At 45.8% G+C, this 20,673-nt stretch overlaps 1 protein-coding gene across 6 annotated transcripts in view; it reads left to right on the top strand.

Moving 5' to 3' along the window:
- WDR91 (WD repeat domain 91) overlaps window positions 1-20,673 on the top strand; it is a 30,505-nt gene that overhangs the window by 2,047 nt on the left and 7,785 nt on the right. For 5 of the 6 annotated variants that reach the window (XM_058426960.1, XM_032761840.2, XM_032761838.2 and 2 more), the window contains exons 3-12: window positions 491-698; window positions 2,297-2,379; window positions 3,440-3,570; window positions 5,059-5,221; window positions 11,277-11,435; window positions 13,092-13,285; window positions 14,345-14,495; window positions 15,763-15,857; window positions 16,036-16,204; window positions 20,146-20,254. In XM_058426960.1, the coding sequence (XP_058282943.1) occupies window positions 491-698; window positions 2,297-2,379; window positions 3,440-3,570; window positions 5,059-5,221; window positions 11,277-11,435; window positions 13,092-13,285; window positions 14,345-14,495; window positions 15,763-15,857; window positions 16,036-16,204; window positions 20,146-20,254 (1,462 nt within the window). Of the gene's footprint in view, window positions 1-490; window positions 699-2,296; window positions 2,380-3,439; window positions 3,571-5,026; window positions 5,222-11,276; window positions 11,436-13,091; window positions 13,286-14,344; window positions 14,496-15,762; window positions 15,858-16,035; window positions 16,205-20,145; window positions 20,255-20,673 lie in introns of those variants that run through there. The other variant, XM_058426972.1, reaches the window with a different exon arrangement.

The raw sequence follows: 20,673 nt of genomic DNA, 5'->3' as shown, positions 1-20,673 counted from the left end.
CTGTATGTGACTATGGGAAAGAGTGCAGCAGTTACAGTGCAATTACTTTTGACTGTTTTCCTTCTTTTTTTTTCCTTGTCGTCATCTGTAGATCATCTGACCTGTCTTCCCCATTCCTATTTCCTTTTTTATGTTAAGCATGTAAGCTTAAAACAAAGGTGGTATTTTAAAGAGTATAAGTAGCTGGGTTAAAGTTTGAGTAATAAAGATGATAGCTGACCTGGAGGAATGAGTCACTTAGTTATTCGAACATCAGCTAGGGATTAATTTTTAGGATGGGATTTATCATTAGAACTTCAGCTTAAACCAGCTTTGAAATGACAAGTTCCTTGAGAAAAGAGTGATGATTTCTTTTATATTATGGAATTTTATTTTGCCACTTAACCTGGCAGGCTGATAGCCAAAGGTTGTCTGCTGTGCAGTGATGAAGAGTCTTAACTCTGGATTTCTGTCTCTCCTCCCTCCTTGCTACCTCCTTGTGTCTTGGCAGACAAACAGAAATGACAAGGCTCAGGAGTTCTTTGCAAAGCAGGCCACGGAACTCCAGAACCAGGCTGAGTGGAAGGATTGGTTTGTCCTGCCCTTCCTGCCATCCCCAGACACCAACCCCACCTTTGCTACCTACTTTTCTCGACAGTGGGCGGACACCTTCATTGTGTCCCTGCACAACTTCCTGAGCGTCCTGTTTCAGTGCATGCATATCCTTTCAGTTGCCTGGGGCTGAGGGCCCAACCTGAGGCACCCAGACCTCAGGATTGGTAGCCTGCTGCTCTCCATACAGGCATTTCTTCTACAAAAATGCCCGGGGACCATTTTTATGGGCCACAGGAGGGGGCTGGACAAATTGTGGTTGTTTTTGTCAGTAAGCCAGGGAATCATAAATCTTAGTTCTGACACTGTGCTGCTGAAGTATTAGCTGACATGCGTGGGCAGTGACAGTGGCAGCAGTGGGGTGCTAGTACTGACTTTGTCAGCAGGCACTGGGGTTGGAAGGCAGCTGCTGCTTGGAGAAACCGGGCAGCCTTGAGAGTACCCTCTCTGTGCATGAAACGTGTTCCCAGGGATATACCTTTGCTGGGATTAGGTACAGATGAGAAGACTTCTTGGGTTGGAACTTCTGTCTGCGTTAGAGTTTGCGTTATTGTCTCTAATAGTAACTTCAGTGTTCCTCAAGTTGCCAGAAATCACAGTAGCTTTAAGAATATATATGCGGGTATTTGAGAGGGGGAATGAATGAGAATGCAGGTAAATAGGTAAATAATTTACAGCCTACCAAGTGTACAAGCCAGAGCTCCCGAGGCCATCGTTCATGCTCTCTAGGCCGGAAATTTAGAGGAGGAGAAGGGAGTCTGGCTTGAATGGGGCTGGCTGGTGAGGCACTGATAAACTTGGGTATTTAGAGGCCCACCCATGGGTGGGCATTTTGGCCTCTGGGAGGAACACTTTCTGGTGGAGGTGGGAAGGGCACCTTTCCCTGCCATTACCCTTTCTGTGCCCCAGATGAGTGTGAATTCCACCCTTGTCAGGGCTGCCTTGTTTCCTCCCCCTTGCTCCCTCTCTTCATCCTGAGGGCTCTCCAGTTAACCCTGTGGGCCCTCCAGTGAAATTGGAACTGTCACTCAAGATCTTTTCAGTGCTCCTCAAACTAGGTTACACACATATGGGCTCCAGTCCTCTTTCCAGTTCTGAGGCCCTGTCTGCTCTGTGCACCTCCTAACTGAAGCTGCTTGAGGCAGTGGAGAAGGACCAGTATCCCAAGCTATAGACTGTGGTTGTTCTTGGGGTGGCCACGCAATCTGCAGAAAGCTTTCTCTTCTCAGTCCAAACCTTTGCCAGGGAGAGGCTCAATCTGGGGAGGCGAAGCCAAGTGACTGGTCTTTTCTGCCTCATTGGCTGTATTATTGCGGAGCCACTGGCCTCCAGGGCTGCTTTTAGCTGAATGTATGACCTCACTAAAGCTCAGACTGGCTGTGAAGTCTACTGGATGCTAGCTCTTTGCTGCTGGTATTTGAGAGAAAATGCTTAGGTTTGGATTTATGTCCCCTCTGTGGGCTGGCCAGGCAGGTGGTCATGCGTCTATGAATCTGTCCGAATGAAATGAGGTCAGACCTAGAGAAAGTCTTGGAGACAAGACTATAGGGAGCGACTATTACATTAAGCCCACAAGAGCCCACGGCACTGCTCCTGTACTCTGTTTCCTGTGTCCCTGTGTCTCATGTGTTTTACTGGTGTGTCAAGGGTTTGGGAAGGACTTTTAAACATTTCATGGGCTGGCTTATTCTTTAACTTCGTGCACCAGTCCCTGTGATCCTGAACTTTGATGCAGAGTGTCAGAGGACTAACCAGGTTCAAGAAGAAAATGAAGTTCTGCGTCAGAAGGTTTGTTCTGAACAGGCTTGCTCCTGAGGAAGTACTTCTGTTTTTTGTGTGTGAAATCAGGTAGTGGCAGTGGAAGACTATATTAATCAGCTTTCCACTGCCACTACCTAGTTTCTCAGATGGAAATAAGTCACCAGAAAGTCAGTATTGGGAATTCGGAGAGTAACAGTCTCTGAAAACCAGAGGGGAGATTCATATTTTAAGTCAGATATATAGCATGAACAATATAGTAACAGTAATTAACTTTTAAGGAGAAAAAGACTATATGCATCCATGCCACCTTATAACTAACCTGTTTTCATGTGTCTGTTTTGTCTTTCCACATATAGCTATATATGTGTATGTATATATACACATATATGTAAACTATACTTACATGTATATATGTAAACTATATATATACACACATATATATGTAGTTTACAACCCAGATATAATTTAGTTGTTCCTACTCAGCTACATGCTTCTCTAGTTTGATAAAATAATAGAGCCAGGGTACCCACATTTGCTTGTACATGTTGCCTGAGGAACATTTCTCTTTCCTGAAATTAAGATCTCTTTAGGTGATATTGTTGGGAAAAGGAAGATTATAGGCTGTTTAGGTTATGGGGTTTAAGATTCTTGGGTTTTGGGGTGTGTGTATATGTAATTTTCTTCAGGCAAAAGGTTAAAAACACTGTAATTCATTAAAAGTTTTTTTTTTTTTTCCATTCCAAAATCAGGCTTTGAGAGTTCCAAAGCCTGATTTTGTAGATTCCAAAAAGCAAAGCAGGATGGGTGGAGCTATTTTTCTCAGTGAGTCTAGGAGGAAGCAAGTCAAATGATTAAAAAGAAAATGGGTTTTGGATTTCTAATGGTTTTTGATTTTCTCACCTCATTGTTGTCCAGTGATAGCAGTCACTTTTCCCAGTCTGCAGTGAGCAGAGTGAGATAGGCCTCTTGACGCTGAGGCGAGTGGCACTCAGACCAGTGGGCTTGGATGCAGTGTGTCTAGAAATCTTCCTCCACAGAGGGAAGGTTAGGTGAGATCATTGGCTAACTCAGTCCCACCCCTGTATAGCTTTTTGCATTGCAAGCTGAAATCCACCGACTGAAGAAAGAGGAGCAACAGCCAGAAGAGGAAGAGGCCTTGGTCCAACACAAATTGCCTCCTTATGTCTCCAACATGGACCGCCTGGGGGACTCGGAACTGTGAGTGTGTGTGACAGCCCTCTCCTTTTTTTTGCCCTCTGTGCTTTCAGCCCCACGGTTCCCTCTGATCTTGCCTTGCCTGCAGCCCTCTGTGCCTGCTGAAGGAGAATTGTGGAAGAGCCTCCTGGCACACACTGCTCTTGCTTGAGAGCTTTATTTTTATTTTTAGAGACGGAGTCTTGCTCTGTCACCCAGGCTAGAGTGCCATGGCACAGTCTTGGCTCAAAGCAATGTCTGCTTCCTGGGTTCAAGAGACTCTCCTGTCTCAGCCTCCCAAGTAGCTGGGATTACAAGTGCATGCCACCATGCCTGGCTCATTTTTTTTTGTATTTTTAGCAGAGATGGGATTTCATCATATTGGCCAGGCTAGTCTCAAACTCCTGACCTCAAGTGATCCACCTGCCTTGGCCTCCCAAAGTGCTGGGATTACAGGCGTGAGCCACTGCATCCAGCCTTGCTTCAGAGCTTTATGAGTAAGGTCCCCATGGCCAAGTCCTCTAGGAGTTCTGAGTCTCCAAGCCTGTGGCTCTGCCTAGAGCTGGGGAACTGCACAGCTCTGCCAGCTCTACATCCAGATATGTGTAATCAGGATAAATAAAAACACAATCACTGTGGTAAAGTCTTGGGAAGGTTTTGTGCATTGGAAGGAGCATCTCATGTATGGAAAGATTAGTAACCACAGGTTGGATGCATTCCTCAGTAGAAGCATGCACCTCTCTGACAGTTGTAAAGAGGAAGGCAGATTAGAGAGAGGTATTTGACCTTCAGAAACACCAGTTAAAGCAGAAGCCCCAGCTGGTGATAATAATAGTAGTGGTTGAAGAAACAGAGGTACACACAGGTGAGGAAGACAGTGATTGGTGAGTCACGATGCAAACCCAGGCAGCCGGATTCCAGACCTCCACATAGACAAGTACTGCACCAGATGAAATAGCTCTAGTGGTAGAGCCAGTTCTTTCTGATGGAAATAAAATGCGAGCCAAATATGTAATTTAATTTTTTTTTAGTAGCTATGTTAAAAAAAAAAAAGATGAAGTTAATTTTAGTGATTTATTTGGCCTAGTATATTCAAAACATCATTTCAATATGTAATGGATATAAACAAAATGTTAATGAGCTATTTTATACTTTTCATGCCAAGTCTTTGAATTCCAGTGTCAATTTTACGTCTCTAGCATATCTTGATTGGGACTAACCACATTTCATGTGCTCAGTAGCACATGTGACCAGTGGCTATCGGACAAGACAGCTCTGAGTTTACTGTGACCCTCAAAGAAGAGCCGCAGACTTCACCCTTGTAACAGATAAGCTGCTGGCTCCCTTTGTGCAAAAAAATGATACCAAGGATAATACCACCTTAAAGCCCAGACTCCTGGACCTGACCCAGGCCTGGTCACTTAATGTCATCCATAGCCTGGGAGGTCTATGTTCTTGGTTTTTCCACATCCTGTTTCAGCCCTCTGACCCTGTGGTGTGTTTGCTGACCAGTGCCATGGTGTGCAGCCAAAGGAATGCCTCCCTCTCCCAGTCACCTCGCGTGGGCTTCCTGTCCTCGCTGCTGCCTCAGAGTAAGAAGAGCCCCTCAAGGTTGTTGCCTGCTCAGGGCCCTCAAGCTCAGAGCTCGGCCAAGAAAGAGTCCTTCGGTGGTCAGGTAAGCACAAGTCCTACCCCTCTAACTCTGGCCAAGAAGCCCCTGACAGCTGCCTGTGCTTCCAGACCTCCTGAGCAAGTGTAGACTTGTTTGCACTCCCTTTAGGACTGATTTCTTGGGCCTGTTGATGAGATTCTAAATTGACATCTCATTCCCTTTCTTTCCCCTTCCCTGCCTTTCCTCTCAGAAAGTGATGGTTCTGCAGGATGAGAATCTAGATAAGCTTGTAGCAGAGGAACTGAGAGGAGGAGGTGGAAAATCCACCGAATGCATTCTGGCTCCCCGCTCCATCTTCACCTCCAGCTAGACTGCAGGCACTGTGGTGTTTGATTACTAGGTAGATCTTGTGCACTGATCAAGGCAGTGCCAGACCTCACACCCAGGTCTCCTGACCCAAGGGGCTGCCTTCCCTTGCCTGCACTCCTGTGCCAGTTCTCTGAAGTCTATGATGCTTTCTGGTTGAAGTAGTAGATAGCTGATGACAGGAAGTAGGCTTTGAAGAGTCTCCCCTCTTTTCTCATAAATTTCCTATGAACTCATAAGGGATTATGACTGTTTTGGTGGCTCAAGTATGAGTTCAGGCAGTTAGAATTTTGAATTTTTGGTGATATAAAAATAGTGTTTGGCTAAAGACTAAATCAAGAATTACCTCTGAAACAAGTTGGTATTTGCTGATTTTGCAAAGGATTTTCACTATTTCTCTCTTTTATGGAAGACTGCAAGCGGATTTTTTTTGATGTCAGCTTATATCCAAAACAGCCAAGGGTCCCACTGACTGGTTTAACTATCAGACATTGTCAGAATTCATTGCTTTCAGAAATGCCTGCAGACTGTTTATTGCTTCGTAGGGACACTTTGAATGTATTATTAGTTACAGATAAAATAAATAGTCATAGTCTGTGGCTTCTTCTCCTACCAGCCTCTGTGTGAGACCAGTTGCAAGTGGCACAGCAGTTTGGGGCTGCTCGCTGTACCCAGGGAGGTAGGGGTCTGCCTCACGCTGCCACTGGAATACGGCACTTGGGCTGAGTATTGTTGAGCTGGAGACACTGAGCAGGACACTGGATCAGAAAGAGCATGGGCTTTGGGGTCAGGCAACTTAACTTTCAGCTCTGGTTCCTCGTTTGTCATTGGTGCTCAGATTGTTTAAACTCACCCCAGTTTGCTTGGGATGATAATAATAGTATTTACTCCCCAGGGAAGGATGAATTGAGCTGCTGGAAGAAGAGTGCTTGACAGAGGGTCAGCACTCAGTAAATGTTGGTAGTAGAGGTTGTATTCCTGCAGGCCCTGGCCCACGTGGGTACCTGAGTTAGTTCTGAGACCTAAAGTGCCGTTAATGCAAAAAACTATAATCTTAGCAGTCATGAGGGTTCAGGCAGTCAAAACTCAATCATGGTTACTCCTATGAATATTTTTCTGAAATTGAAATCTTAAAGTTAGAATTCCAGTTCTGTGGAGTGTGGCTGAGTAAGTTGTAGTGCTTGCTTTCTGGATCTCTCACTGTGCAACATTTTATAAGTTTAATAGGTGACATGTGGAATGTTGAGTCCTTTGAAATGAGCTTGAAATTATGAAGTTCAATTTCATTAACTTGAAAGAAAACATAGAGACAGCTTCTGTGGGAGTAAGCTGTGGCCATACTCTATGTGGTTAGGAACTGTGTGTCACATGGTGAGGTTGAAATGAGATTGGAATAAGAATGTGTGATTTGCAGTAAAACATGCCCTACCTTTCCTCTAAAATATAATGGAACAAAGATTGGGTCCCTGTGTGGTATGTTAACAGAGCAGTTTCTAGTTCCTCAGTGAAGACGAAAGATATCTCTAATCTAAAAAACCCAATAGTCAGGTCACTTGTTTTTTATTAATGGTAGATGATTTAGATTCAGCATTACTGTTTCACTTCTAAAAATAACTAGTAGATTTGAGGTTCAAGAAAATCACAGAATTTTAGAGTTAAAGGGAAGCTCGAAGGTCATCTGGCCCACCTCCTGCTGAGTATAGGAGTACACTGTCTGGATTGATTGCCTCCTAAGATGCAGAGCTCACTGCTTGTCAAAGCAGGAACATATGCATGTTAGAAAGCTATTAGAAGAAACTTCTTTATGACTTTTCCTCACAGATCTTAGCTTAGCCCTCTGGAGCTACATAGAACAATAAGGCTTATTGTATAGAATGACTCTTCCTATCTTTTCCATGCTAAGCACTCTTGTTCACCCTCCCTCCAACCCCCACCTCAACTGTTTGTCCCTATGGCATGATTTCCCCTCACATCCTGGGCCCCCTGCTCGGGGGGGACATTCTAATGTTTCAATCCCGCTATTACAATTAATGCCCAAATTTGAGTGTACAATTCCAGGTGCTCTCTCACAGATACTAAATGCAGGGCATTTTGAGAATACACTGCTTTGAACTCAGTATACAATGGCATTGGTTTTTAAATAAGCCACATTGCTTTGTAAGCGCATATTAAGCATGTTGTCTTTTTTCCTCGCTACTACCACACCAGAGTCCTTCTTTCTTTTTTACTGTTAAAGAATAAGCACACACACAAAATAGGCTGTATTTTATTGTTAAATTAGCAATATGTAAAAATGATTAGACTTTCCTATCAAATATAATTTATAGAAAGCATTGTAAATTTTGCTCACATCAGCATTTTGCCTGCTTGTAATTGGTTGCTGTACCTGTTGTCATTATTACTGAAATGTTCATAGCAATATTCTTGTAAAACAGATGGCAAAATAGATGCAAAATAGATTGCTTTTATATTGAAAGCCTGGCAAATACTCTCCAGACTTTCAATATGAGTCTGGAGGCAATTTTTTTTTTTTTTTTTTTTTTAGTGGAAATAACTGCAAAACCACACTTCCCAAGCCCTTCTAGGATCTCCAATTACAATAGCCAGCGAGAGCACATCCATAGGAGGCTTGCCTGGGCTGCTGCTTGGCTCACACAGCCTGTAGTTAGTACTCCATCCTTCCCGCCAGCGATAATTCTGCTCCTTTCACACCCACTTGGTGAGCCGTGGAAATTACCTCATTATAGAGATAACCTTGAATCAGCTGTAATGTAAAGCAAGCAAAGCATCCACAAACTTCTGTGCTTGTGACTCTTATTAGTGTAATATTACCTCCCAGTTACTGAGAAGTAAGTGGTCACAACCACTGCCCTGAAGGTTTTTCCCAAGGATCTTGACAGTAAGGAGAAAGCCTGTCTTTCATTCTGGGATTTCTGTGTTATGAGGGCCTGTTTTCTGGGTAGCTTTGTTTAGCTTCAGGTGATACCAAATTACTGGAACTTGTTTCCTGCTCCATTTTGATGGCTGCCATCCTGGTAAGCTCTGTGAGGCTCTGGAATCCCTCCTGACTTACTCAGTCCACCGGAAATTAATGGGTATCAACTTATGTCTGTCTCCAGAGTGAGAAGGTCAAATGATAAGAGAGAAGTTACCGTGTCTCTCCTGAACTGTAGGAGTCAGGTAGATTAAGATAAAATATACTTTAGACTACTGGGATATTCTGTTATTTGAAGCCAGCAGTTAAAGACTATTACGGGGGTTGCACTTAAAATGAAATAAAACTTTCAGTGAACAGTTATTTCATCTGTTCATCAGTCCATCCATTTGTGTATTTAGCCAGTCATGAATGAGTGCCCAGCTTATGCGAGGCGTGGTGCTGGGTGCTAAGGTTACAAAGATGTGTAAGGTAGGGTCACAGTAGAAGAAGCTTCCAGAAGGGTGTGAGCTTCTCTGTGTGCAAGTGTCATTGTCTAGAGAGTACACAGTTCTGCCGACATCTTTCACTCTCTCCAGCTCTTTACCCATACACAAGTGCTTGGCCACAATTTTATGGATTTGTTTGAAGGTAATTACTTACATAGCATTGTGACTTTACCCCTTTTTCCTTTGTTTTTATTTTTTAGCTTTTTATTTCTAAAAAATTAACAGTTGCCAGTAAGCATTCACTTGTTATGTACATTTGTGGCTAGACACAAATTGGCCTTCACCTACTTATTAAAAAATATTGTGGACAACCGCATTCACCAGCTTTTAATATATTATTATCTTTCGTTGTTCTTCTTCAGTGGCTAACATAGATTTAAGGAGAAAGGAGAACCTAGCCTCTTCTTTAAGCAAAATCTGATAGGTCATGCTTAGGTCCATCACTGTTTTGGCATAAACTGCCCTATCATTGTAAAGGCAGTTCTTCTTCTCTGTACCAGATGCCTTCCTTGCTGTCTTGTCTTGTGAAGGAAGTATTACCTTTGTACTTCTCAGTGTTTTATTGTTTGCTCCTGCTGGGGAGTTACAAGTGGCTCTCAAATAAGCCAGAGGAATTCGAAGCCTCCTCCTTCCATCAATATTCACCAATTGAATTGAGCACTCTTTACTATTGCTGAAAAAGGAAAAGACATCATTATCCAGTGGAGGGGCTGAATAAGGCAGGAAGGGGCCCATAAAGTGCCTGTCTCCCTCTGTAACAGTTCCCACCTTTGCTTCCAAGACAGAATCCCCCTGTGACCCATGTAGAGCACGGCATACATGTAGCAGCACAAAATGTGGAAGTGGCACCTCCTGGACCGTGATGTGGCTACTCGGTGTTTGCATTTTCAGTGATTTCTTCTTATGGGAGTTTCAGAGCCTTGTCTTGAAACAGGACACGACGCAACTGCCTACCACCTCCCCAGATCTTAGCCTTGACAGCTGACTCCAACAGGCCACCTCCCCACTCCATCTCTCTGAAACTCTGAGGAGTGGACATTACCTCTCCATGGCTTTTGTCCTCCCGGGACCCATACACAGTTGTTATTGACACAGTTCTAATACTTGGAATTAAATGTGTTTGTGGCTGATTGAGACAGGTTTACCATCCTTTCTTTGTTCACAGAAGTACTTGAAGTTTATAAACAGGCCAAAAATAGTAAATACCCTGCAGGTTAGCCATGATTTGGTTCCAGGTAAGCTAATAGTCCTTTAAAATTTTGTTTCTTAACTGTTCACATAGTTGCAGGATTCCAAGGAATCCATGTTAATAATTTTAAATTGTTTACTGTTGACATAAAAAATAACAAGTAGAAGAACTGGAAAGCAGCAGCTAGACCTTGGTTGAGTTTCTTCTCTTCATGTAGGGCTTGTGTAGAAATGGTTTCTTGAGAAGATTGGTTTCAAACCTGAGTAGGTGTTTGCATTCATATCTCTTTGCTAAGAGTGTAAATAATGGAAGTGAGAGTGTTTGACCATCACAATTTGTGGGTATAAAGCTGGAAAAAGACAGCCCTGCCCAACAATCTGGAAAGATGCGGGGGTGGCAGCTCCTTTTAAGAGTTTCTAGATGAAGAATGGAGACTTCTTCTCTCTATATGGGTGGGGTGGGGGATGATCAAATTCATTCCCTCTTGCTATAACTTAGCTGACCCTATCACTCTTGTTATGAAAAGGAGCCAGAAAATACCAGTTTATTTCCTGTCCAATTTATCTTTCTTAACATTCCTTGGGTTTTCAACAATTTCTGTTAAAAATTTCTGGTTTTCTAGTAATCATTTTCAAACACCTCAGTATTTGTTAATATTAGCTGGTTTAGTCCACACTTGCCCCAAAACAAGAGAGGGTACTGTGTTCCTTTTCCCTCCAGAGGCGATTGCTTGTTGCATAAATAACTTTTAGATTGCCCAAACATATTGTTGCTTGTAAACGTGTATAACACCAAGCGTAGCTCCCGGCCTGCCTTAGTCATCACTTAGTAAGTGCTGGCTCCTTCCCCTCAACTAGACTAAATTGTTCCGATTAGATCAAGATGACATCTCCCTCCAGATGAGAGATACCGCAGGATGAGGATTGCAGGTGACCTGTCCTCTTAATGGGTAGAGGACAGAAAGGAGGAGGTCATAGCAGGGGCTGACTATGACCTCACCTACCTAGCTGAGCCAACACCATTTTAACCACCTGCTCCCCACCCACCACGCCCCCCTGCCCAGGGCTGACCACTCCTGGCATGCTTATCATGGCCTGGGCAGATGGGAAGAGACTTCACAGCCAGCTTCTTTTCCTCTAGGGCACCAAGGGAAAGGACCCGATGTCTGGAGCCAAGGATGGGAAGAGCCTCCTCAGTGGGCTGGCCACTGGGGAGTCCGGTTGGTCACAGCACCGGCAGCGGCGCCTGCAGGACCACGGCAAGGAGAGGAAGGAGCTTTTCTCCACAACCACTTCCCAGGTATGGGGTTGTCCTGAACACCCCTGGGGACACTCATGCAGCTACTGAGGAGCACTGTGGAGGGCCTCCTCTTCTCCTTCTTCTGAGTTCCGCTGCTGTGCAGAGTGTGCTTTTGCCTAATTGGTGTCAATGGCTTGTATTTTGGTTATTTGGGTTCATCATTTGCCTGGCTCTTCTGTGGTCCATTTCTCCCATGCAGCATTTCCCTAAGTAGGGGCCAGAAAATGCAGGCCTCTGGAAGTGCTCTCAGAAGATGACTTCTGTGATTAAGCTGGCTTGGGAACCTTTGCATACTCATCCTTCCATTAGGTTAATTGTGCTAAGCAGCCTGTTGTGGGCTCCTGGAGACCTGGTTCCCTCGGTTTCACCCATTCCCCCAGACTTGCTTGGTCACAGGATTCCTTCCTCCTGTGCTGCCTGAGGCCCAGCTGCCTGTATTGCTGCACTGAGGGCCCTGTGCCCACACAGTGGGAGGCTGTGGACCAGGCCCTTCTGTACCAAGCCCTGGGCTCTGGGGACTCCCCTCACTGGCCATTGTGGGCCACGGCCTGCTCTTCGTGGCATTACAGCTGCTTCTGTTTCTGTCAGATACTCCTGATTGATGGCAAAGTCTAAGGTATTTACTGGTTCTCTTGCCCAAGTCACCGTCTTGACCATTTATCTCATAATTGGGGCTATTTGCCTGTTTTAAAGGTATTTCCTCATTAACAGCCCAGTACTGTGGTGACAACAGACCCCTAAGGCTCAGATCATAAGTTCTGGCATTTCAGGATTCAAGATGCACTTGGGGGTCAGCCACAGCCCCATAAGGTCTGAAGTTCCTCTGTTATTATTTTTTATTGTTGAACTCCTCCTCCTGCCTCTCTGAGGAAGCACTTGCAGGAGCATCCAGACCCCGGGGCTGGTAGAGAGTGCCCTGGCCGATGCCCTCAGCCTGGATTGTGTTTAGGTGAGCACCAGATTGTAGCCAACACCTGCTGCCCCAGGGACGTAGAGACGGGGCAGCCTTGGACCCCCAGTGGCCCTTGGGTCTCTGTCTTTCTTCCTGGCCAGTTGTGTCTGTTTCTTAGTTTCTCAGTGCCCACCTCCCAGGAGGGCTGGTGGGCCTAGGGGTGCACTGGAAAGGGGCCAGGCTTACCTCTCACCCACCTAGCTTCACATCCAATTTCTCCCCCTTGCCAGCCATATGATTTTGGGCAAGGCATTTGACTTCTCTTTCAGTCTTTTAGTTTCCACAGCTGTAAAATGGGGAAAATAATAGCATCTCATTGTTTGAGGAGGACTAAATGAGAGAAATCTGTAAAATACTCAGCACGGTGTGTGGCCTGCACCACGCATCCTCCACCTGGTCTGTTGTCAAGGCAGATGTGTGTCCTGGGTCCCATCAGTTGTGTCACGGAGAGGCCACAGCCCCCTCTCCTTCAGCAGGGCCTGTGTGGAGCGAAGTCTCTAGGAAGGGGCTGTCAGGGGGGGCAGGCCCCGCACTCTCCCGGGGTGAGCTGAGCACCACCCTTGCAGGTCAGAGCTCTCCTCTCCACTCCATAATTACCGAGAGCCCCGCAAAATGCTGCGGCCTAGGCCTAGACCCCCTGCGGTGTATGCCCCGGTGTGGGGGACCCTTTCCTGGCTGACTTATCCCCGCCCTGCTTGTGACAGTGTGCAGAGAAGAAACCAGAAGCCAGTGGTCCAGAGGCTGAGCCCTGCCCAGAGTTCCACACGGAGCCAGTGGAGCCACTGACTCGGGCATCCTCGGCAGGCCCTGAGGGTGGAGGAGTCCGTCCTGAGCAGCCCTTTATTGTGCTGGGACAGGAGGAGTATGGGGAACACCACTCGTCCATCATGCACTGCAGGTGGGTTGGGCCTGGGGCCAAGGAAACCCTGGGAAGCTCAGATTTTCAGGCAGTACACGTGGAGGTGTGGCCAGCAGGAGATAGCAGAGAATGGGGGCTTGGACGAGGGCCACAGTCATGGCAGAAGAGTCATGGGAGTCGGTTGGAGCTGCCAGTGGACTGGTCAGCCTGTCTGCCCTTTTTTTTTTTTTTTTCTTTTTGAGACAGAGTCTTGCTCTGTCGCCTAGGCTGGAGTGTAGTGGCATGATCTTGGCTCACTGCAATCTTGCCCTTCCAGGCTCAAGCAATTCTCGTGCCTCAGCCTCCCAAGTAGCTGGAATTACAGATGCCTGCCACCACACCCATCTAATTTTTATATTTGTGGTAGAGACAGGGTTTCACCATGTTGGCCAGGCTGGTCTTGAACTCCTGGCTTCAAGTGATCTGCCCATCTCAGCCTCCCAAAATGCCGGGATTACAGGCATAAGCCACTGCACCGGGCCTCTCTGCCCTTTCTAATTGTGTTTCAGTTTTAGGAACAAGTTACCCTTTATTTTAGCCCCCCCAAACTCACTCAATTTTAATTTGCTTTATGTTGGTACTTTTAGGTAAATACCTGATTTGTAATTTACCATTTGTAAGTTTTTACTTAAGCACAGTATAAACCTTTCAAGAACAAACCCTGGTGGGGCATAATTTTCAGCTGTAGATGGGTTTCTCATTTTGACCGCCCTGACGGCTCTTGGGTCCCTTGGGCTGTTCTGGAGTGTGAGTTGGAGGCTCTAAATCTCCAGAGACTGCAAGTGGCCTCAGGGCAGGGCCCTGCAACGCTTGCTCGTGGCTCTTTGCCCAGAGTTGATCAAAAGCTCCGCACGTGGTTGGCACTTAATAAGTATTTCTTAGACAAACGAATGAATGAATATTTCTAGAAATAGCCTATACCAGTCATTTGAATGTAGACTTCTAGGGATTGTTTTTTTAAAACAGTAAGGAAGTCAGGAAAGCGATCATCTTGGCATTTGCGGAAGAGGATGGGGACTGAGAGGCCAGCTGACAGGCCTCTCTTTTCTCTCATCTCAGAGTGGATTGCTCTGGGAGGAGAGTTGCCAGCTTAGACGTAGATGGGGTCATCAAAGTGTGGTCCTTCAACCCCATCATGCAGACCAAAGCGTCCTCCATTTCCAAATCGCCGCTGCTGTCTTTGGAATGGGCCACCAAACGGGACAGACTGGTGAGTAACGGTGGCCTTTGGGGCCCGCTCTGCTGGCTCAGTGGAGGAATTTCCCAAGGTTCTCCACTGACTAAGTCAAGACAGCCAAACCAGTTCCTCTCCCTTCTCTCCATTATTGGGGATTCAGGGACACACATCCAGGACTGGCCCAGAAGGCTCCTGTTGTAGGAAGGCAGGGAGGTTACCAGATTGACAGATTGAAATGAGCTGCAGGGGGCCTGGAACACACGGCTTCTTCCTGTCTGTGGTGGTCTGCCCTGGGGACCACCTGTCTGACTGCTATCCCTCCATCTGTCTGTGTTTCCAGCTGCAGTTTCAGTGGCACCCTCCTGTGCCAGGCCCCACAGGAAGTGGCTTCTGCTGGTGAGGGGCTGGTGTTGTTTTGTGGTTCCCATGGGTCTTATTGTCCCCAGGAATAGTACAATGTTCTTCCCTCTGGATTTTATATTTGAGATATAGGACTTATAGTTAAGGAGGTAAAATTGACTTGCTGTTTTTTCTTTTACTTCATTTGTGGTGATCATACCACATAGCCCAAGATGCAAACCCTGTTTTTCTATAATTTTTGGCAGCTGAAGGGATTATCCTCATGGATGAGGACCTCAGGGCTTGCCCTGTGCCAGCGCCAGTTTGCCAAGTGAATGCTGAGGTCACACTCTACCTAATATTCCTGGGAGACGCCCTCAGAGCTGGGCTGCTTCTGGCACTTTCCTCTGGCACTATTATTATCTTTGAAGCTTTTCACCAAATAAGTCACAAGTTCCTGAAGGCAAGGATAGCCCCTTTTATTTTTTTTTTCTGGAGGTCTTTACAGACCCAGAGCCAGAGTTGTCCCCTGTAAAGGCAAATGGGAGTCACCCAGGCCCTGTGGCAGCCGAAGCCAGTACGCTGGGAGGGGTGCTGGGCAGACCAGGAGTGGGAAGGAAGGGTTCCAACAGCTGGGGTTTCAAACCGAAGAAAGGGAGGATCAGAGGGCCTCATTCACCAGCCAGAACATTTCCAGATGTGTCCAAGGTGACGCGTCTCTCCCATTCCACAGATACAGATATTTTTTGTGGTTTTGCTTAGAAGTTCAAGGTCAGCTCTCATGTCTTTGTTTAATTTTAAAGTGAGGCTCATTGTAGCCAGATTTCCCCTGAACTGCCTGGATATGTAGAGGAGGGGCCTCACCCCTGCAGCCTGCCCAGCCTCGCCCCCTCTGGAGATCCTCCCTGACTCAGCCTCACTCCATGGTATCCTTCCCACCTCCCGCCCCTTCTCGTTCCAGCTCTTGCTGGGCAGTGGTGTGGGAACGGTGCGTCTCTATGACACGGAAGCCAAGAAGAATCTCTGTGAAATCAATATCAACGACGACATGCCCAGGTGAACTGGAACCTACCCCTCACCATCAAGGCCGCAGGCTGCCAAGTGTGGTCCGCGGGGCTGGTCCTTTCCCAAGCCTTGTGCCTCATCTCCTGTGCAGGATCCAGCCTCAGGACCAAAGTGCATCCTCCCTCTGTGGGCCAGCGGAGGGTCTGACCCCGGCCCATGTGTGTTGCAGAATCCTGTCTCTTGCGTGCAGCCCCAATGGGGCCTCTTTCGTCTGTTCGGCTGCAGCTCCGAGCCTCACTTCCCAGGTGGACTTCTCAGCACCAGACATTGGCAGCAAGGGCATGAACCAGGTTCCTGGCAGGCTGCTGCTCTGGGACACGAAAACCATGAAGCAGCAGGTATGGGCCTGCCCTGTGGCTCTCTGTGGGGCCAGGCACACTCTGCATTCCTCTGGGTTTCTGAAGAGCCTCTTCCCTCTTTTTGCTTTGGTCTCTTCAGATTTTTAATAAAGTTTTAAGTGTTGAAAAGTAGTGTACTCCAACTGGGCAGATTGTTAGTCATTCAGAATTGTGCCACAAACTTAGAAGTCACCCAGAACCTACCAGAGGGCCCCTGTGGTTGATTTTTTAGGAGAGGACTCGTGCCTCCCTCTGACATCCTGTTAACTTATAATTGTATGAGAATTATAGCAACAGCAGCCAGCAGTAGCAAGGACACATGCAGATTCATAAGAAGCGAAGGCAAATGGGAGTCACCCAGGCCATGTGGCAGCCGAAGCCAGTACGCTGGGAGGGGTGCTGGGCAGACCAGGAGTGGGAAGGAAGGGTTCCAACAGCTGGGGTTTCAAACCGAAGAAAGGGAGGATCAGAGGGCCTCATTCACCAGCCAGAACATTTCCAGATGTGTCCAGGTGACAGCCTGCTCAGACAGCCTGTGAACTTGCTCCCAGGGAACCTGGGCACCACCTCAGAGCCAAGGAGCCCTTCCTTCAAGACAGTAATAGATACTGCAGCTACCACCCTGAGCCCCAGAGAGATTGAATGATGCTAAACTCACCTTCCAAGGCAGTGCTACTTCTTATTAAAATGATTCGTTTCACTGCTCACAAGTCATATGGCCTTTATGTTGAACACATTGTTTCCTGATGCTGCTGGAAACTCGAGGCTCCTGCTTTCAGTTGGTTCCTGTTCCAGATGTTCAGTTTGTTCTGTTCTGCATCTGCGTGTAGAAGTGGTCTGTGTTCCCTTTGGGTCTGTCAGACCTCTCAGGCCCGTCAGGGTCACACTCGAATTCTTGACCTCCACCCCTTGCCACATCCATCCCTCCCCTCAGAATTTTCCTCACTTTGGCAATGTGCCTCATTTAGAAATTGGGGATCTTGGGCAGGAGCAGTTGCTCATGCCTGTAATCCCAGCACTTTGGGAAGCTGAGGCAGGTGGATTGCTTGATGCCAGGAGTTCAAGTCCAGCCTGGGCAATGTAGTGAGCCCTTGTCTCTACAAAAAATTTAAAAATTAGCCAGATGTGGTGGTGCTCACTTGTAGTCTCAGCTACTTGGGAGGCTGAGGCAAGAGAATTGCTTGAGCCTGGGAGGTAGAGGCTGCAGTGAGCTGATGTGGTGCCACTGCATTCCAGCCTGGGTGACAAGAGTGAGACCCTGTCTCAAAAAAAAAAAAACAAAAACACACAACAGAAATTGGGGTTCTTCCCAGACCTGTCCTTTTCTCTCTGCTCACACAGTCAGTCCATAAGCAAACGCTGCCAGTGTGTTTCCCGTCTGACCAGTTCTCTGCATTTCCAGGGACATACTCTAGACCTATCTCTCGTGCCCCTCCCTGCCCACTGTCCTCTCCACCGGTTTAATTCAATTCCTCTTAGTTCATAGCATCTTGTATTTTCCTCCAAAGTTCTTATTACAATTTGTAATTGTATGTTTACTTGTGATTTTCAAGTTTTTAATTAGACATTGAATACATACAAAAGCATATTGAAATCATAGGTGTATAGTATAATGAGAAGAAAAGCAGTACAGTGAGCACCTGCAGACCCATCACAGTTTATACAGAACATCATCAATACTTTATAGCTCTTGTGTAGCCCTTCCCAATCTTGGTCTTTTTCCCTTCCAGAGAGAACCTGTCTTGAATTTTGTCACACTGTTGCCTTACTTTTTTTTTTTTTTTTTTTTGAGACAGTCTTGCTCTGTCACCCAGGCTGGAGTGCAGTGGCACAGTCTCAGCTCACCACAACTTCTGCCTCCTGAGTTTCAAGCAATTCTTCTGCCTCAACCTCCCGAGTAGCTGGGATTACAGGTGCCCACCACCACACCCAGCTAATTTTTTGTATTTTTAGTAGAAATGGGGTTTTACCATGTTGGCCAGGTCTCGAACTCCTGACCTCAGGTGATCCACCCACCTGGGCCTCCCAAAGTGCTAGGATTACAGGCATGAGCCACTGCGCCCGGCCTGCCTTACATTTAAAAAATTACTTTACCATGTTAATTACTGTGTATCGCTAAACAACTGAATTTTTGTTTTGTGGGTTTTCTGACTCCATATGAATAAACCACAGTATATGTGTTTTTTTAGAATAGCTTCTTATATTCCAGGCTGAACACTGCTTCCCTAACCTTATGACTTGGTCCATCCTCTGGCTGCCTTTGCTGAGACCGGGACATTAGCTCTCCGTGTAAATGGCATTCCTTTGTTATCTTTTCTCTCTGGCTGCTTTTAAAATCTTCTTATCTGGCTCTCTGGATGTGGATTTTCTGGTTTTTAAGTTTTGAAATTTATTTTTTTAAAGTTCTGCTTGGGATTTGTTTTCTGAATCAGAGGATTTGTGTCTTTGTTCAATTCTGGAAAATTCTCAGTCATCATTTTTTCCAGTATTGCAGTTCTCTCATCATCTCTTGCTTTCTGGAACTCTCATTCCATATGTGTTAGAACTTGCCTCTTCCTCTTTTTTGTTTCACTTTGCTGCATTCTTGATAATAGTTTTTTTCAGATCTATCAGTTTGCTAATCTCTTCTCTACTGTATCAGTTTCATCTATTTATTAGGATGGTAATTTCAGTTATTGTATTTCTCATTTTTAGAAGCTCAGCTTCATTTTTTAAAACCTGCTTTGTTGTGTTTATAGTCTCTCATTTGTACCCATATTTTCAATTCCTTATTTTATTTTGTTGAACAATTGAATGTGCTTGTATGTTCTGCATTATAAATCTAATGTCTGAAGTCTTTGTGGGTCTGATTCTGCTCTGTTGTTTCTGTGGGTGCTGGCTCCTTTTGCCTTATTTTCCTGTTTCTTATGAATTGTGGTCATGGTGTTTCTTGGGCCAGTATCTCTGAGAATATTTTGAGGTGTGGGTTGGAGGTGCATTTCTTTGGATTTGCATTAATTTTTGCCAGGTTCCTCCCATGTCAGGGCTAGTTTGTGGTTATGAATTTGCAGGGAGGTAAGTTTTCTTGTTATCCCTTTCTGTGAACTAGGTTTGTTTCTAGTTCATTCCTGCACTGAAGGTATATAGCTCTTTGGAGTCCCAGCTCCATGTGACGGTTTCTTATTGCCTGACCTTGGGCAGATCACACATTGTTGTCTCCAGGCTCCTGAGCTCTTCATGGGTAGCAGAATGGGAACTTGAGTCATCTGGATCTGATTAATGCCCCATAGTGAAAGGCAGCTTTAGAGTGCACTGGTTCTCTGTGTTCTTGCTTTCTCTTAGTTTTGGCCCTAGAAGATTCTTTTATTTGCTAGCTCAGTACTCTGTGTGTATTTTAAATAACATTCTATCTTGCATTTTTAATTTCAGGAGGATTATTTAGTGTTCCCAGGGTTCCATATTGTTTGAAATGATAGTGTTCATTAATTATGTAATTAATAGACCTTATGTTCTATGAGGTGGTTTTGTTTGCTACTATATTTCTAAGTGTTTCTGTGGGGAGCCATAGGGCAGGTTTATTAGTGTTGTCTGTCATCATAGGCAGTTGATGAAGTGTTATTTTCTGAGGGCATAAGACTTTTCAGTGAGAATTTGCTTGGAATGCATTCTGGGTGAAGTGTAGGTTGCTAAGATGTATATTATTTATTTTATAATGGAGCAAGCATGGATTATTATTTCTCTATGGAAACCAGAATGTATATAGGCACAGAGACCTTGTTCTCAAAAGAGCACAGAAGGTCACTGGCACAGCACTTTGGCAAAGGCTCAGATCTACATTTCCAGATTACATAAGGGAGGAGCTGGTGGAAAACTCAGTCTGGGACACCTGTCTGCATTGGAATAAGCAGCATGCCTGGGCTGAGTGAAGATCTGCTACTGGCATTTTTGTTTTGTTTCAATAGCTCCAGTTCTCCCTGGATCCAGAACCCATTGCTATCAACTGTACAGCCTTCAATCACAACGGGAACCTGCTGGTCACGGGGGCAGCTGATGGTGTCATCCGGCTGTTTGGTATGCAAGTGTGCTCATAGCAATTCTTGATCTCCTTAGATCTCCCAGGCATTTTTTTTGCCGACGTTGGATTTTTTTGCCAGCTGGGCTAGAGGCTTTTGCAAAACCCTGACTTCAGATGCATGTACTAGAGCTTAACTTTGGTCAGTGTTTTCAAAACACCCACCGTAATAAACTCGCCCATAGTTAGTGTCAATAGACATGGGAGGGGGTGGAGCTCAGCAGTCCTTGAGTCTTGAGTTGTTCCATCTGAGTCCTTGTCACCCATGTGAAATACAGGAGGGCATACAAGAGTACTGCTGTCATACCCACTTGCTGTGGGTAGTTGATTCTCAAAAGCATCAGAACGGTGCTCCTTAACCAGAGGCATACATCAGAATCACCTGGCATGCTGTGTACAAATCCCCAGGTTGGACTCT

This window comes from Hylobates moloch, unplaced genomic scaffold (genome assembly GCF_009828535.3).
Source record: "Hylobates moloch isolate HMO894 unplaced genomic scaffold, HMol_V3 SCAFFOLD_1, whole genome shotgun sequence".
Lineage (NCBI taxonomy): Eukaryota > Metazoa > Chordata > Mammalia > Primates > Hylobatidae > Hylobates > Hylobates moloch.
This window is presented reverse-complemented; position numbering and strand designations above follow the sequence as displayed.